Raw genomic sequence first — 17909 nt, 5'->3', positions numbered from 1 at the left:
CTCTTATTCAACAAGCAGCACCAAACAGTAATTTCAAATCATGTATATACATTTTTGCTAGTATAAGAAAGGTCCATGAGAAACAAATTTTGATGGATATGCATATCACAATATGGATATACTCTGTCACAATGGCTAGTAAGTTTAATATTGTAGGTATAACACCATGTTCATGACAAGATGATTTTCAAGTTAGTGTTTTGGGAAGTTACACAGGCTGAGAATGATATGCTGCACTGTGATCCTTGATTGTTCAGTCCTGTTGTTTCTTTGGGTGGATGACATGGAAGATCAGTTCCTCTTCTACTGTTTGTTGAGGGCTAAAGCATCATCCTGTAGACCTTATGAGCCCTCTGTATGCACTGTGCAGCTTGGCCACTGTTCTCTCATCCTCATAAGTTCTGGCATAGCTCTTGTGACTGGTGCTATGGCTGAATGAAAATATCTTCACCAGCCAGACTCATATTCATCTAGTCCTGTCAAAATGCTGAAAATTACCTGTTTTCTGATTATATGACAACTATGGAAACATAGCAACAATTGCATCGTATATTAGATAATAGCCTAGTAAAGCAGCTCATCTGTGACAGTGGGAGGTCTCAGAAGCGCTGAAAGAAATGCAAGAAATTTAGTTTGGAGTAGTTGTGTTACTTTATACCCAGACAAACTTGTTTCAGGCCTTGTTGTAGTGAATGGAACAGACTGACATGCTCCCTGCTGCTTAATCCCTGCCTTTTCTGTGTATTTGTAGCCCTCTTACTGGGTGTGTGAAGAAAGATACCTTGGTTTTGACACATATCCATATCCTGTGATTTCCCAGTGTCTATTTTGCGTTTCTTTTTCTGGACAGTTGGCCACAGAAGTGGTACTAGTGCCATTATTCCTAACCATACTTTCTACAGGCACTAATATCGAAAAAGTTTTAGAGGAATTCTTGAGCATATATAGAAAATTTTCTCCTGCTATTGACCTATTAGGTACTCATGCAAACTGAAATAATCCTTGGTTTTTCTGGGTTCTAGCTGCTTTTTATTTGGTAAAGTTATGGAGCTGTTTCAAAAGTGAAGAAATCTGAATTTTCTAGAATCCTTTTTACAGGAATATTCTAATATACTGCAGAAAATACAGCCCCTCTTACTAAAGGAAGTCACTAAGCCAGTGTGTCAAGGGAAGAAGGGGAAAAAGTGCCTGAATAGATAAGAAAAATGCATGTCCTTTGGAATCTTAGCAGCTGAATGAAAAATTACCATTGTCTCCTGACTCAAAAGGAAAAAAATAATAACAACTGTGAAATATAAATATAAATGCTTATTCTGGGAAGTATCTTGCTTCTTTTGGAATGTAACTAGCTGTGTTCCCTAGGTTGTGCAGATTTTCACCTGCAAATATGGATATTCCCACCCATCAAACATCACTGATTTCTCTTTTATCTCTTTGCTCTGTTGTCATTGCTTTTTTTCTCAGATCTGAAACACTTTTTTGCATGTCATGTGTTGTTTCATTTTCCCCATTCCTTCACCTTTCTGCCTCTGTCATTTTTGCTTTGTTATTTTAGCTGTTTGTAATTTTTCATTCCTCATTGCATCTTGTCTGTTCTTTATTCCTCTTTTTGCTCTTCTTCTCATTTTCTATATAGATCTACTAAACTTCTCTCCCTTTATTTCATTCCTTTGTTCATTTACCAACAACCTATCACTTTTTTTCTGAAGCATTGCACCTACTTATTCGTTTTGCCTTTTCTTTTTTTTTTTCTTCCCTTTACTTTTTCCCCCCACCCTAATATTTTTTTTTTTGTTTTCTTTTCCTTCTCTTCCACTACAGAGCTGATGATAATGGAAAATTCTGTGGGGGTATATCTCTTAAGAAGCTAGTGGCTTGGAGGTTTCCATGTTGGTGGTGGTACACAATTCAGGTGAATTTTAGATTAATAATAATTTACAAGGCTTGAAGTAAAAATTAAACAAAACAAAACAAAACACCCTGGAAGAAATGACTAGAATACTAGTCTTAAAAGGCTTGGTTTCAGTTCTACACTTCATTGGAAGTTTTCTGTGATTATAAGCACTTCTGAGCTAGATTCACAGCAATCTTTATTACCTCTTATTTAAACTTGTAGCTTAGTTCTCCATCTGTAAAATGCCAGAAACGTTAACTTCTATTATTATAGTAGTACTATTATTCACCATAATATATATTTCACTTATACATATTAACAGTTACCCACACTGGGATCGTATAGATACCTTAAGTAGAAGGCAGAAAATTTACCTCATGCCCTACTGAAATGGTTCATGCAGAATCATTATAGTGCTGCTCTGTGTTACTGACTCACACCAACAGAGTATCCTTTGCACTCAGAATTGCTGTGAAAATAAGGCAAAGGAATCAGAGCAAGCTTTGTGTTCCTATTCTGGAAGCAGTTCTTGATGGAAAATATGTTTCCTGGTTCATTTTCACCAGTTAGGGTAGTAGTAAATAGCGAGCTAAAATACTAGGGAACTTTACACATTTTTTTTTTTTTTTAATTACAAAATACAGCTACCAAGGTGAAGCTGTTTTTAAGAAACTATGAAGTTATTGCATTTTACATTGCAAAGGAGTTCTCCCTAAAGATAGTACTTGCATCTTATTTAAAATAAAAGTATAGAAAAAAGAGTGATGGACTTCTGATAATTAAGGAACATAAGATTGAGATCTTAGAGGGGTTTTCTGTATAATTTGGAAAACTTTGTATTCTTCTTTTTGTCAAATAAAAAATTAAGATGCCTGAAATAAGCTGCAAAAATATTAAAATATTCAAGAAAATTACACACATAACACATTAATCTTACTTTCTAATCATGCTTTCTTTCCTCATTTGAGACTAAATAGAATGACAGCAGGAACATTACAGGAATATTAGCTGTATGTCAAAATACTTTACTGGGAATTGGTTTTATACCTCTGTGGGATCGTTTTCACCTTTTTGGTACTTTATCCTATTGCCTGACTCCTGTGCTTAATACTGCAGCTGTAGTAGTATCAAACTGGACTGTAATTTGGACTGTAATTTAAAGTGAACACTGTACTTAAATGAAGTATAGCTATGACAGGAAAATATTTTTGAAGCCCATATCCAACTGCTATGGTCCAGAGGTATGAGGGGATGTATGCTAGTATGCACACACTGGTCAGAATTGGAGATTCTCAGGTGCCTGAGGTAGTTTACAGTGGAGTGGGAGTCTTCAAAGCTTTTAGCTGTTAAGCTCTAAATTTCTGTTAAGCATCTGTAAATGCTGGTGAGATAGTCGAATTTGGGTGAATTTTCATGGAGATGATAAAAGGCATTTCCTTGTCACTGAGACATTCTTAAGATTTCAAAGCAGGTTGTCAATCACCTTCAGCAAGCAGGACTTCTAGTGTATTTTTAAAGGGAGGGGGAAGAGAAAAATTCTACGATTTTATTTAATTTATTATCTTTTTGGAAGTTATATTTTTCTAATAATTTTGATAACTTGGAAAAAATTAAGAGTGAACAGAGGTGCAAATGAATACCCATTCATTTATCAAGTTAGTCAACCTAGTAATCTGAAAACTAGGGTAAAGGAAAGTTGGCTGCTTATAAAAACAGTCCAAGTGAAACCAGCATCTGAATGGAACAGAAGATACGTTTTTCTATCTAAGAAGCTGAATGAACATACTTAGTACAAATGCTTTACCTAAGAAATACAGTTATGGAAGGCAAGGCACACAGTTTTACAATTTCACTTCTTAAAGCTCTGTGCTTTGAAAAAGCTTTAGAGCTGGTTGTAGTCCCAGAAAATAAGAGATTTTGAAGTCTCCTTTTGAAAGGAAAAACAAGAAAAAAGTTCTGGGAAGCCTGATTTATAGATATTTGCATCAATAAAAGATTGAAATATTGAACCAATAGGCTTAAGCAATATCTAGAGGTATTTTGGACAACTGAAAAGGATAAATACAGAACCAGGTAGCAGAATTCCTTCCTACTCATATTAATAAAAATACTGTGTAAAGAATCAGAGAATGATACTGAAATTGAAAGAAATTGAATTCAAGAGATGCAAATATATAATTTTCATTGAAAGACTACCAAAATATTTGGGAAGGAAACAAAAGAATGTCTTTGACAGTTAGTTCGCTATAATGTTTTAATAATGTATTTGTAGTTTAAATGTGCTAATTTTGGAGAGAAAAATTTTTTACCAGTGCAGCACTTTTCTATATTGCTCTGTAAAACAGAACTATAAATTCTTTCGAATCAGAAGTGCTCTAATAAGTGCAGAAAAGAGCAAATTTATTTTGTCAGCAAACAAAACCAAGCTGTAGTTCTGCAGGCTCGTGATGTAAACAAATTAATAATTTTTTTAAAATTACTATGTGAGTACCAGTAACTTGATCTTATACCTTTCTTGAGGAAGAAGATTGAAAATAGCTTTAAGGACTGGACATAAAGATAATTCAATAATATTTTATTAGTTTTATTAAAAAAACCCAAGAGAACCTTTTTATTAAATGAATGACCAGTAGAAATTAGCCTTAGAAGGTGAGGAAAATGCAGTGCTGTGGACTTTATGTGACATCAGATGTAAATTTTGATTTCTGCAAGTCTAGGATTAAACTCATAGTTTATGGAATTTTCTAAATATTAGGAAACAAATGAGTACTAATTTTTATTGAAAAAAAACACAAACCCAAACAGGTATGATTACTTTTCTTTTTTACTAGTGAATTGCTTAATGTAGAAGATAATTCAGCTATTAATAAAAGACTAAAATGTGACAAATGTAACAAGAAAGCTGATTTAAAAAAAATTTCTATTGTCTATAATCACCCCATACCACTCTTACATTCCCCCTTTTTCATTAAGCAAGAGTTGTGCATAAGTCTTTCAGAAAATAAATAGAATAATGCCAAGATAATGTGTTTTATTGTGAAATAATGTCATTTCTTTCCTCACAAAGATGCATGTAAGCTTTTTATTTTCAAGGAAGGAGAGCCCAGAGGTTTCATTCAATATGTAATGTTTATATTTTATGCTCCTCTTAATGTGGGGTAATTCAGTCAGTGTAATATTTTGGATGGTAGAAAAGTTCAAACATGAAAATTCCATTTGGACTGTCTGTGCTGCAGATCAGAAATCTCTAAGGGTATTTAATCATTCAGAATAAGAAAGGTTTCTTTAATTTTTAAACAAGTATTTCATTTTATGTTTTATTTAAATTGTCTTAACATTTACATAGAACCCCTTGAAGGCTTGAAAAGTTGAAATTTATGTTAGATTAAAAAAATAAATAATTATGGAGCATAGTGTATGTGGAGATCTATTAGAGGAAGAAAAGGTACTCTTTGAGTGTGAGGATATTCTGATAACTACAAAATACGACTTGCAAAAATTATTAATTTGTATAGTGATTATTTGTTTTAAAGGAACTGGAAACCAGATTCCTAGAGAAATATTGTGGTAATATGTAATCCTGCCTCCCACAATAGCATGAATATTTAAAGTAGTCATATATATGAGAAACTGGAAGTTGTAAAAGTGTAATTATTGCTTATGAGACAGGGGAATTACAGCCACAAGGATAGTTTCTTTTTCTATATATTAAGAGATGGATATTTTTTGGAATTACACAGGAAATATGGGCTAAAGAAAGCTAGGTTTGTGCTGCTGCTGGCAACCTTTGGGAAAATTAAGACAGCAAAGTCTAAACATTGTAAACATGGAAAGGAACATCACAAGCTTCATGGTGAAATGTTGTACAGCCTAGTGTGGTCCATGAGGGACCAGGACAGAGAGAAGAAATGAGGGGTGTTGGAGGTAGAAAGTTCCAATAGTAACTGAAAACCTTAAGAAAATGCATTTCTTACAGTAAGCTTGTGTATCTTTAGATTGGTACTCTACTCTGAAAAATGACTGAACATGTTTATGTATTTTCTCATAGTTACCAGTTGTATGTTCCAGGAATGCTCATTTTGGCCTAGGTTGCTGTGTCAGATTTTACTGACAGTCCCTTGGGGTTGATGGCAAGATATATATCATCCCCGCTTGGCTTTCAATCAGTCCCCTGTACAGGGACTTAGGAAAACAGATTAACCTGCATTGTTTAACAAACAGCACTAAAAAGAAGGTATTTATTTACTTCTTACTTAAATGTGCTAATGACAGTTTATGTGCTGTAATTTCTGAGTGTACCAGCAAAATGCTAATCTGCTTGTGTCTGTCAGGTATTTCGCTTACAGTTCTGATTTCTTCAGCTGTTGAGCAAGGACTTTACTCTTACCACTGCAGGAGTGTTTTTCCAGCCCACTAAAGAAGGACGAAAATTTTAGTTAAAGCCATTAACCCTGAGAAGATTGATTATTCAAATCTGCCTATTGACAGCAATACGCTATTCTCAATTGAGAGTTTACTAAATATGTGTTACTAAACAACTTTGTTTCCCTCATGTTATTAGATTGCAAATTATTTCACATATTTTGGGTGGAAAACTAGATGTGGGATTTTCATCCTGTTAACTTGTCTTTTTGTCGTTCCTTTGTTCTGGCATTTTCTAGCTGGTAGGAACTTCAGGCTAAACCCAATTTGGTTTCACTGTGATTATTCCTTGCTTCCAGATTTGGCATATATATTGGCTTGTTTTTCACTGTGTCTAGCCAAATGGCATAGTAGTCTAATATGATTAATTTCACTGAAGGATTTGAAAAAAATTTATTTTCTGTCTGATTTGAGAGCAGAAGGTTTCTTGGGAAACTTGCACAGAAATGATAACAACAATTAATTTAGATTTTCACTATAACCATTTGCTTGTTGAGAGTAACTCTAGCAGATGTTATTAGCCATATTCAGTGGTCTTTGGAAGATATTCTTTGGCTTTGTCACAGTATACAAGTATGTACAAGTGTAACTGTGTCTAAGTTTACACCTTAAATGAAAGATACAATGTACGGTATAGACAGTGGTTCTATGTATAAATACGCAAACTCTTCACAACATGCTTTCCTTTCAGCTCCAAATATTTTTCTCAAATACAATCAGTGATAAGCCAGCATGCATTAGCAGTGTTTTTTTTTTTTTATTTTCATTTTGATACATATGCAAAATGTTGATGACAAATTGATTCTTGAAGTTAGTTAATACTTCCGTGTAATTTTTAAGGAAATATCTAGTATCAGATACTCTGTGTTGCAGTATTTACTTCTGTCTGTGATATCATTTGTCTTTGATTCTCAGTCATGAGAATGTCTTAATGTGATTCAAATTTGCGGTGCTTTCAGAGAACCATAATGTGAAATCATCATTTTATTGCATCATTTACTGGGGGGAGGGGGAAATTACTTTAAAATGAGACAGTTTCACTTTAAAAATTAATTTTAAAACTTTCATATCTTTTTATCTAGAGAAACCTTTTGTTCAAAAACAGTTTACACCTGTTCAGACAGAGATGTCCTTAGAATTTTTAAACCTGGATATTTACATTAAGAATTTACATGCTATTTCTCTTTGATAAACTAAACTCTCAAAAACAAATAGTTAAAACCTGCCCCCGTGTTTCAGCTTTTTCTGAGATTTTTGAATCACGTCTGGTTAATAAGAATTTTCTTTTCTTCACTTCTTCCCCGCCTACATTAAAAGTACCTTTTCTGTCACACAGCCTTTGCAGTTTTCCCTTAGGGACATATAATGGAGTTCATCAAAGTGAAAAAAGTGAGTCACGCAGTCATTTATTTACTCATGTAAGACAATAATGGTGTTGCTAGTTACCCAGGCACACTTTCAATTTTTAGCTTGTGGAAAAGCTGGGAGTTAAAAAGTCTTTGCAGACTAGACTACAAGTAAAAAGAAAGAAATTAGATCATAGCTACATGGTGGTTACTGTCTCTTTTAATGCTGTTTGTTGCCTTTAGCAGCAATGAGCAGAAATGTTGTTGCTCTAGATACGCTAGAATATCTAATTATATAAATTATGAAAAGGAAGTCCTGTTTTCATGGCATAGAGAGTCAAAGGATATTTATTTTATTGTGATTAAAATATCACTTTAGATTTTAAAATTATCTCTATCTAGTTTCCTGGGCACAAGCTACCTAATGTATATATTTAAAAAAAAAAAATACTTTCCCAGATCTCTCTGTGTTTTGCAAATAAAGCTTTCTTACTGTTCCTCTGTGGTGATATCAGGATTCTGACTGTCCCACTTAACTCTGTTTGTATATAAGGTTTCATGTGTATCTGCTAGACTGATGACTATGTTTTGAACATAGAATTCCGTGCCTGCTCTATTTTCCTTTCCAGCCCTGTAGAACTGGACTTTAAAGAGTTCGTGGTGCTAGGCTAACTAACAGCAGAAGACCTTTTCCATGAGTGCTGTAAGAGCATCTTGGAATCACTCTGCATGCTAGGCTGGCTCTGATGGGTTTATCAGAGGAGAGAGGATTCCTGACAGTGGTATCATCTGCTAGGAGTGCTTTGTGTTGTTTTAATTCCTCATTTGCCTTAGCTAAAGCTAAGAGGAGTTCCATTAGGAGTGCAGTGAAATAGAGAAGAGCCCTGCATTCCCCAATTATCTCTGCGACTTCTGCCTGTCTGTGCAGTAAATTTGCTCCATAATGAACTGTCCTGTCCCCGTCCTTCAGTTGCCCAGCTCTGGGGATCTGCAGTGCATATAGGGTCCCTTCTAGCCAGCATGTCTGGGTTTGGTTCCCAGGGACATTGTGCACCAAAGCTACAGTGGTTTGGGCTTACATCGAATACCAGAAGCTGTGAAAGATTGCTGCATGCAACAGTCAGATACAGCCCAGACTTCCAAAGGAAAGGAGAACAAAAGGGAGCCTTTCGCTAAGATTGTTTGTTTCCCAAGAGAGCCACATTACTGTGTTTTCAGCCTGGTTCCGTAAAGGGTAACTCTTACACATCCTCTGTTTATGTGGTATCTTGAACAACTGGTAATTATCTCTGAAGCAGTTAAAAGGTTGAGAATTTCCAACACAGGCAGGGCAATCCTGTATACAGAAATTTGATTATGAAACTAAAATATACCACCTTTGTCATGTGGGAAAGAAAAGTGTCTTTCTTAGATGAATATGAAATCAAAGCTTACATTGTTCTAATGTTAATACTTTTGTTTAACTTCTTTTTTGGTAGATTTTTTTCTGTGAGTGGAAGTGGTGTCTGACACCAGAAAACATTGTTGCTTTTAAATTTTTGTGTATAAGTTAATTCTACCTGTGAGGGACATCGAAATCTTCATTAAAACCTCTACAGAAGATGTAAACAAAATGTGATACAAGTTTTACCTATGCTTGGTATTCCCTTTTGTTTCAGCTACTGCTCACCTTGCTGTCTTTTCCCAATGCCAGTCAACTGTGTAATGCTGCATAGTAAAATACGAGATCAAAAATTGAAATACAATTGTTTTGAATTAACTTTCTCTATCCATAGCCATGCATCCTGGGTTTATTTTCTGAGGACACATAGAACTGCATTTCTATCTATCTATCTAGCTAGTGTAAATGAGAAGTAGAGATGGTCAGCATCAAGTATTCATCCCAAGCACAAGATTGCTCATGGTCCTTTATCCACTGTCTTTAGTGACTGGACCTAGTAGCTAACTTATAGATTCTGGGTGGGTACCTTTTAGCTGTTCCTAACAACTAATAAAGAATCTGAAACACTACTTCCCTTGTTAAATTCACCAGTGATCAGAGTTCACTTGTGTGAAAAGGCTTGTGTCTGCCTTTCTTAGTACCTTATTTGTCTTCAGAGTTTAATTTAGTATCTCCCTGGGTGAGCAACAGCATGGGAGGTAATCAGAATTTTGATATCATGGCTTTAGGGAGTGCATTTTGTTTCTTTAATTGGTCTACATGCCACCTGCACAGAGTCTGACTTAAGATATCCAAAGGTTTTTGCAAGGTAAGCATCACTGAAATTCAACTGTAGAATTTTTGTCATGTCATATTTATGCTATATTTATTTATATATGATTTACACAGTCCATTGTGACTATATATTTAATACTTTACTTTTTCCCATGTTTTTCATCTGAGAGATCATTTGTTTCCATTTTTAAACAAATATTTTTCAGTAATATTTGTAATCTAATTTAAAGTGTAAAGTAAAAAAAGACATTTATAGCTTTTAAGTGCTATATCTGGATATTTGGACTTATTGTTTTCCACAGAACTGTTTCAACAGTAAATAATCAGAAAGTAAGTAAAGAATTTTCACTTATTCTCAGCAAACTGCATTCAGAGGATGAGAAGAACACCTCCGCTAGATGAACTGCAGCCGCCTCCATACCAGGATGATAGTGGTTCTCCTCACCTTTCATGTACGCCTTCTGAAGTCGGAGACAGTAAATGTGAATTTTCCCACTGTAGCAACAGTCCAAGATGTTCATATAAGTGCCCAAGTGAGGGAAGCACAGGACATGAAATAGAAAGCTTTCATAACAAAGGATATGAAGAGGATGTACCAAGTGATAGCACAGCTGTCCTTAGTCCAGAGGTAAATGAAAACAACTGAGTGTTCTGAAACATCATGCAAAGAGTTGAGAATTTTTTCCCCTAAAGATCAATTTACTAATACTGCAGCTCATTCATTAAGAAAAGAGTTAGTTTATCAGAAAATATAGGATTTCAGATTGTTTTTATAGTTATCTTTATGACATCTTAACTTTAAACAAACTCGCAGTAAGAGTGATTTTTAAATTTTTTTTAAACAAGTCAGAAACTTCATCACACTATAAGGACTGCAGTCAAAATTGGTTTTCTCCCATTAAGTTTTCAAACAACTCAAAAAAAAAAACAAACCAAAAATATGTTAACACTTTTCAAACTGAACACACCATAATATAAAACATTTTTTATGAAAAAAAATTACAAAGAATTTTTTTTTAAGTTGTTGATGGTAGTATAGAGATTTGTTCCATTTAATTTTCCTTTTTTTTTCTGCCACAAACTGTAATGATATCTATTTATTTTTACTAGGAAGAAGTCATTTTTTCTAACATGTATTTCCTTGAAGCATCTTTAACAAGCAGTTAGTGCACTGACATCCCTGGATAAGTCTACACTAGAGATGTCATGTGCAGAAGAGACTCTTTTTGGTACAAATTTGTCCTTTGTCTCTACCTGAAGTTTTGAAGTGCATATTATGTCTTAGTCTTGATGTGCCAACAGCTGTTTCTGTCTTCGTGGTCCTCTTGGTAAGCTGATGTTGCATATATGGGATGTTGGTGCAACATCTGGAAGCCCCACCTGCTATGTGAATGTAAGGTCCTCCGGTAGGTTGCTATCTACATGTACCTGATGATCACCTGGCACCACAATCTGTATGAACTTCATTGCTGGTAAAGACCTAGTGTGTACATGTGGTCCTCAAACCCTGTCAGATGGTAGCAAATCTAATCCTAGTTCTTCCCGCTTTGTGTCGTGCCAGTCATTAATGTAAGCGTACCAAATAGGAAGTGAGAAGACTGCCAACCTTTTTTACAGCCACTCAACAACTTAGAGAATGGAGCTTTCAGAGGAATGAATTCCCATAGCTATGTAGCAACTAGTTTAAAATAAGAATATCACCTTTTTAAAAATAAGAACATAACATTTTAAAATCCCAAAGGCTTTATTGTGGCATCTATTTGTTTACATTATTAAGAGTATCTTTGATAATATGAAAATACACAGGAAATACAATCTATTTTACTTACTTGGAATAACTTATTATATGAACAGTAGGTTGACCTGTACTTGTAAATACTTTGTTTCAATATCACTTATCAAACAAGCTGTTTTTAAAATATAGAGGATCAATATTTTGTTCAAAATTTGAAGTTACAATAAACAATTTTAATGTTAAGTTTAAAATACAGTTTTAGAACTTATACCATTTGCTGAAAAATTCAGAAAGTGTGTTCAAAGCAGATACATCTTACACAGTTCTAGTAAAATTGCATTAATAAAGCCATGTTAATTTTGGGCACATTTATAGAACCCTTGTGGACTGCAACAAGAGCTGCATGTGCAAGGTGGTGTAATTCCTGTATTCTTTGCTGGTCTCACCATGCTCTCAGTCACTATCCAGTTCTTAAAGCACTATACTATGTTAACTTAAAAATGTGGTAATCTGACACTGAAATAACCTAGTTCTATTTCCTAACAAATGTGTGTGTATTTTAACATGTGGGGCACAGAAGAGATCATAAATGCAGCCTAATTTAATCTGAGCTCTGTCTGATTGGTTCTTGGCTTTTGGCCGTGTTGGCCAGGTAAAGTCTTTTGATTTTTTTTCTTGGCTGCTAGTCAGCCATCTCCTCAGGCTTTCGGTGTTTAATTACCTTGTTTACGAAATGAACAAAAAGATCATAGTAACTTCATATTGCTTAGAGAAAGCCATATACTTCCTCGCAAGATTTAATAAGGGATTACAATAAATAAATAAATAAGAAGCTGCTTTTTTCTTCTTCTTCAGGATATGTCAGCTCGAGGATCGTCTTCACAGCTTCCTAAACCCTTTGATCCTGAGCCAGTAGCTAAATATGGCACACTGGATGTGACTTTTGACTATGACTCACAGGAACAGAAGCTTTTGGTGACAGTGACAGCTGTCACAGACATTCCTACATACAGCAGGACAGGTGGAAGCTCGTGGCAAGTACACCTAGTTCTTCTCCCTATAAAGAAGCAGAGAGCAAAAACCAGCATCCAGCGGGGACCGTGCCCTGTCTTCACAGAGACATTCAAATTTAATCATGTTGAGTCTGAGATGATTGGGAATTATGCAGTTCGCTTTAGACTGTACAGCGTACGTCGCATGAAAAAAGAGAGGATTGTGGGAGAAAAGATTTTTTACTTAACAAAATTGAATCTTCAAGGGAAGATGTCAGTGCCAGTGACACTGGAACCTTCTTACAGTCTGTCTGTGAGTATTAAATGAGGCAGAATAAGAATACAGTGATATAAAGTGTCCTGAATTTTGTAAGAATAGAGTGTATATTTATAGAGTCATCACATCTACTCAATTTTTTTTCAACAGTTATAGCACCATATTAGCACAACAATAATTTCCATGTAACTTCTGTAAGTACATTCACTTTCCACCTGCGAAAGCTGCCCATATTTTTCCTTTTAATTATTTAAAAATTTCCCATGTACAAATAGGGATATAGTGGTGAATATATGTATCTATATACAAAAAAAGCCCAAAAAACCATATTTAATAGTGTAATCTTTATTCTGCTACCCACAGCATTTCAGTTAAAAAAAAAAAAAGCTATGCTAGTGAGTGCCCTCCATCTGTTGCAATTAAATCTTGGTTGCAACAGCTATTTTGATTTCAAGAAAGAAAGATAGGAAAGAGGAAATTCGAGAGCACAAAGCAATTTTTAATAACTTCAGATTAGAACCTTGTAAATAATTGATTTCTGGTTCAATCTGAAGTCAAAAATCATGTGAAAAGTAGTTCAAACTGAAAATTATTTTTGTTTGTTGAAAAAAAAAAAAGCCCTGCCTATTTGAAGAGCAAAAATTTTTTCCCCAAAAATAATTCAGTTTTTTTTAATAAAGCAAAGCAACAGTAATATAGGGTAAACTTAAATATCACTATCAAAAACCACAGGAGATCACTGTATGGGCAGCGATCGGCATCTTCTTGTACTTTTTTGTAAGTAAGTATGCTTTTGTCCAGAAAGAGAATGCTTGTGATGTTGTGGTCACAGCTTCCTAGACTAGCGGTGGTTGAATATTTGTTGCTTAAGAGCTGCTTATGTGTTAAATAAGGATTTTTGGGGAAAGATAAGGTGATCTAGGAAGGACATCCTTATTTGGATGTTTTATGTGTTTTGTGGGGTTTTTTTTTAAACTATAAATAAAAGTAAAAGAGAAGGAGAAAGGAAAGAAAGGAAAATATTTTTTTCAGCTGAAACAATGCCATTAATTTTTTCTGTGTTTTCAAAAAAAGTTTAGGTGCATTTCTGTTGGACACCAGTATTACAAAAGCCACTCAAAATAAAATGCTATTGTATTTAATGGCTAAAAATATATTAATTAGAATTAGTAAAAGCTGAAACTAAAACCTGGATCTCATGGAGGACCAACTAGCAATAGAACATCTTTCTTTATGGTTATTTAAGTCTACTCCAAGCATGGAGTGGTTCGCTTACCTAGTGTGGACTTTCCTAATGCAGAGTTTGCTAGTTTCACAGCTAGTAAAAAAGCACCCCATGAAACAAAACATTGAATATCCTAAATGTGCTTGCTAAATTTGTGTATGTTGTCAATAGGTTCTGGTAAAAATCACCGAAGTCAGTGAAAGAGGCCAGTGAATGGGCCAGGCTTTTGATTGATTGGTATATGCCATATGTGCATTGGTTATCCTTCTGTATTATTTTATTGAGCTTCTGTGGCAGGGACACTAAAAAAATTCCAGAAGGCATAAAAGATAAGAAGATTGTTATTTGTTTTCTGTGATGGTAAGGGATGCCATATCTGCATTTTTACTTCCTCCTTATTTGTGAGGGAAAGGAACAAGAGTAAGCAATATTGGTAGGAGGTGAAAGTATCTTACAAAGTTTGTTGCTATAATGGGATTTAGCTTAGCCCTACCTGTTTCTGGAAAGGAACCTTCATAATCATTATTGCTTGAATGAGGATCCAAGGGTTTTTGGAACTAAGGAAATCAGGTTTTAAACCTTTGGAAATTAATGAACATCTGAGTTTATGTGTTTTTTTCTATTATTATTTGTAGCCTATATCATTTTTCTTTTCAGTGAGAAGATCATAGAATCATAGAATAATTAGGGTTGGAAGAGACCTTTAAAGGTCATCTAGTCCAGCCCCCCTGCAAGGAGCAGGGGCATCATAACTGGAAGAGAGGGAACATAACCCCCATTTTTAAAAAGGGGAACAAGGAGGACCCGGGCAACTACGGGCCGGTCAGCCTCACCTCTGTGCCTGGCAAGGTCATGGAGCAGATTCTCCTGGAAACCATGCTAAGGCACATGGAGAGCAAGGAGGTGGTTGGTGACAGCCAACATGGCTTCACCAAGGCCAGATCGTGCCCGACCAATTTGGTGGCCTTCTATGACGGGGTGACAAGGTGGACAAGGGACGAGCAACGGATAAACGGATATCATCTACCTGGACTTGTGCAAAGCGTTTGACACTGTCCCGCACAACATCCTTCTCTCTAAACTAGAGAGACATGGGTTTGATGGACAGACCACTCGGTGGATAAGGAGTTGGCTGGATGGCTGCACTCAGAGAGTGGTGGTCAACGGCTCGATGTCCAAGTGGAGACCAGTCATGAGTGGCGTCCCTCAGGGGTCCGTGTTGGGCCCAGCCCTGTTCAGCATCTTTGTCGGTGACATGGACAGTGGGATAGAGTGCACCCTCAGCAAGTTCGCCGATGACACCAAGTTGTGTGGTGCTGTCGACACGCTGGAAGGGAAGGATGCCATCCAGAGGGACCTTGACAGGCTGGAGAGGTGGGCCCGTGCCAACCTCATGAAGTTCAACCAGGCCAAGTGCAAGGTCCTGCACCTGGGTCATGGCAATCCCAGGCACAAATACAGGCTGGGCGGGGAATGGATTGAGAGCAGCCCTGAGGAGAAGGACTGGGGAGTGCTGGTGGATGAGAAGCTCAACATGAGCGGGCAATGCGCCCTTGCGGCCCAGAAGGCCAACCACATCCTGGGCTGCATCAAGAGGAGCGTGGTCAGCAGGTCGAGGGAGGTGATTCTGCCCCTCTAGTCTGCCCTGGTGAGACCCCACCTGGAGTACTGTGTCCAGTTCTGGAGCCCCCAACACAAGAAGGACATGGACCTGTTGGAGAGGGTCCAGAGGAGGGTCACGAAGATGATAAGAGGGCTGGAGCACCTTTCCTATGAGGACAGGCTGAGAGAGTTGGGGCTGTTCAGCCTGGAGAAGAGGAGGCTCCGGGGAGACCTTATAGCAGTCTTCCAGTACCTCAGGGGGGCCTATGAGAAAGATGGGGAGAGGCTGTTCAGTAGGGCCTGTTGTGATAGGATGAGGGGTAATGGTTTTAAATTAAAAGAAGGTAGATTTAGACTAGATATAAGGAAGAAATTTTTTTTTACACTGAGGGTTGTAGAACACTGGCACAGGTTGCCCAGAGAGGTGGTGGAAGCCCCATCCCTGGAAACATTCAAGGCCAGGCTGGATGAGGCTCTGAGCAACCTGATCTAGTTGGGGATGTCCCTGCTCCTTGCAGGGATGTTGGACTAGATGACCTTTGAAGGTCCCTTCCAACCCTAACCATTCTATGATTCTGTGATCATCAATCAGGTCAGGTTGCTCAGAGCCCTGTCCAACCTGGCCTTGAATGTTTCCCAGGGCCGAGGCACCTTCCACCTTTCTGGACAACCTGTTCCAGTGTTCTACCATCCTCATCGTAAACATTTTTTTCCTTGTATCAAGGAAAAGATCTTTTACAGGATTTAACGTAGATATCCTGCAGGAGTTTTAAAATTTATCTTCTTTTTAGAATGTATCACTGGAAGTGGGGGGCATCCTGGGTCACTTGAGTTTAAGCTCATGTTATTGCAAACAGCCAGGCCATCCTGATCACAAATTTTCATCAGAAAACATCAGGTTGTTTCATTTCCAGCCTGAATTTCTACATGGCCAATTTATAACCATTTGTTCTTACAAATGGTAAGGACAGTATGGTCCTTGAGCTTAACTAGTTCTTGTCCTTCTCAGGTGTTTGCCTCTGGGTCTATTTATACACATTGGTCGTACTCCTTCTCAACTGTCCTTTTGCTAGAATAAACCAACAACGATATGTCCAACTAATCATAAATGCCCAGGCAGGAGTTATTTAACAGGTAAAGGTAAGTGTTATTTCAGTTTGGAGAGATCCAGCTGTTCAGGGTTATTTGCAATTATAAAATCCATTATGAGGTACATTGTAAAATCTGAATTAAATTTGCCTTGTTCAAGTTGCAGAGTGTTTTGTTGCTGTGAAGTATTTATATTTGACGGCTTTTTACAAAGCTGTTTCTTGGACACATGACAGTTGTCCTATTTTTTTCCACTGCTTTTCATTGTATGGATTTTATATATTAAATACACCTTCTGTCACTGAAACTTCCTAATCTATTGAAACACCTATGCTAACCTCTTCTGCAGAAATGTATTTTATTTGCTTCTGTCTGTGCCTGATATTATATTTATGTATTTTATTAGCTAATTATCTGCCTTCTAATTCTATAAGAACAGTTTATATTCTGTGAATTTTAGTATTTTTTCTTAAAGCTATTCACAAGGTAATCTGGTTAAAGGCAGACCAGCAAGTTCAATGCCTTTAAAAAATAGTGGTGTGCTCACACAAATGGGCCTGCAACTCCCTAAAATGTAGATAAGTATGTGTTGTGGTGAGTACATTATACTAGTATGTTCCTTAAATAGGTTTCAAAGTTGCACATGGCTTCAAATTCACAAATATATTCACAAATTATCTTCCTCAGCCAAGAAGCCCTGCTTCTTATCTTCCTGCATTGTGTATGACATCTTGCATTAGCAGCTATTATCTGTAGTCCTATTGCCATTTGTCTTTTAACAGTCCTGCATAGCTGCAGTTCTTCCACATAACAGGGAATTCCTCCTCATGCAGTATGTTCAGCCCCCTTACTTATCACATCCTTCCTTCCAAGTTCAGTGTATGTTTGAGTGAGGAAGAAGCAACAGAACCAATGTGGGCTAGCCAGAGTGGGGTTGTCACTGTGATCTGAGACTGACCCTTTCAGATTTGGAAAGTGGTCATTGCATCAAAAGTTAACAGCAAGGCTGTACGTTGCGGTTTTGTCTGAGTATGATTTGCTTAGGAAGACCTTTGTTGATCCTTTTAGAGAAATTTTCCTTTAGTCTACAATGGTAGACAAATTTTTGTACA

At 36.6% G+C, this 17909-nt stretch overlaps 1 protein-coding gene across 4 annotated transcripts in view; it reads left to right on the top strand.

The window, feature by feature from the left end:
* Positions 1-17909, top strand: part of SYT14 (synaptotagmin 14) — a 58981-nt gene that overhangs the window by 23483 nt on the left and 17589 nt on the right. For all 4 annotated transcript variants that reach the window (XM_086744527.1, XM_086744529.1, XM_086744526.1 and 1 more), the window contains exons 3-4: positions 10237-10505; positions 12468-12917. In XM_086744527.1, the coding sequence (XP_086600653.1) occupies positions 10237-10505; positions 12468-12917 (719 nt within the window). The remainder of the gene's footprint in view (positions 1-10236; positions 10506-12467; positions 12918-17909) is intronic.

The sequence above is a fragment of the Chlamydotis macqueenii genome, chromosome 3 (assembly GCF_036417535.1).
Source record: "Chlamydotis macqueenii isolate bChlMac1 chromosome 3, bChlMac1.mat, whole genome shotgun sequence".
Taxonomy (NCBI): domain Eukaryota; kingdom Metazoa; phylum Chordata; class Aves; order Otidiformes; family Otididae; genus Chlamydotis; species Chlamydotis macqueenii.
Note: the sequence above shows the minus strand (reverse complement) of the source record. Positions and strands in the feature narration are given on the sequence as shown.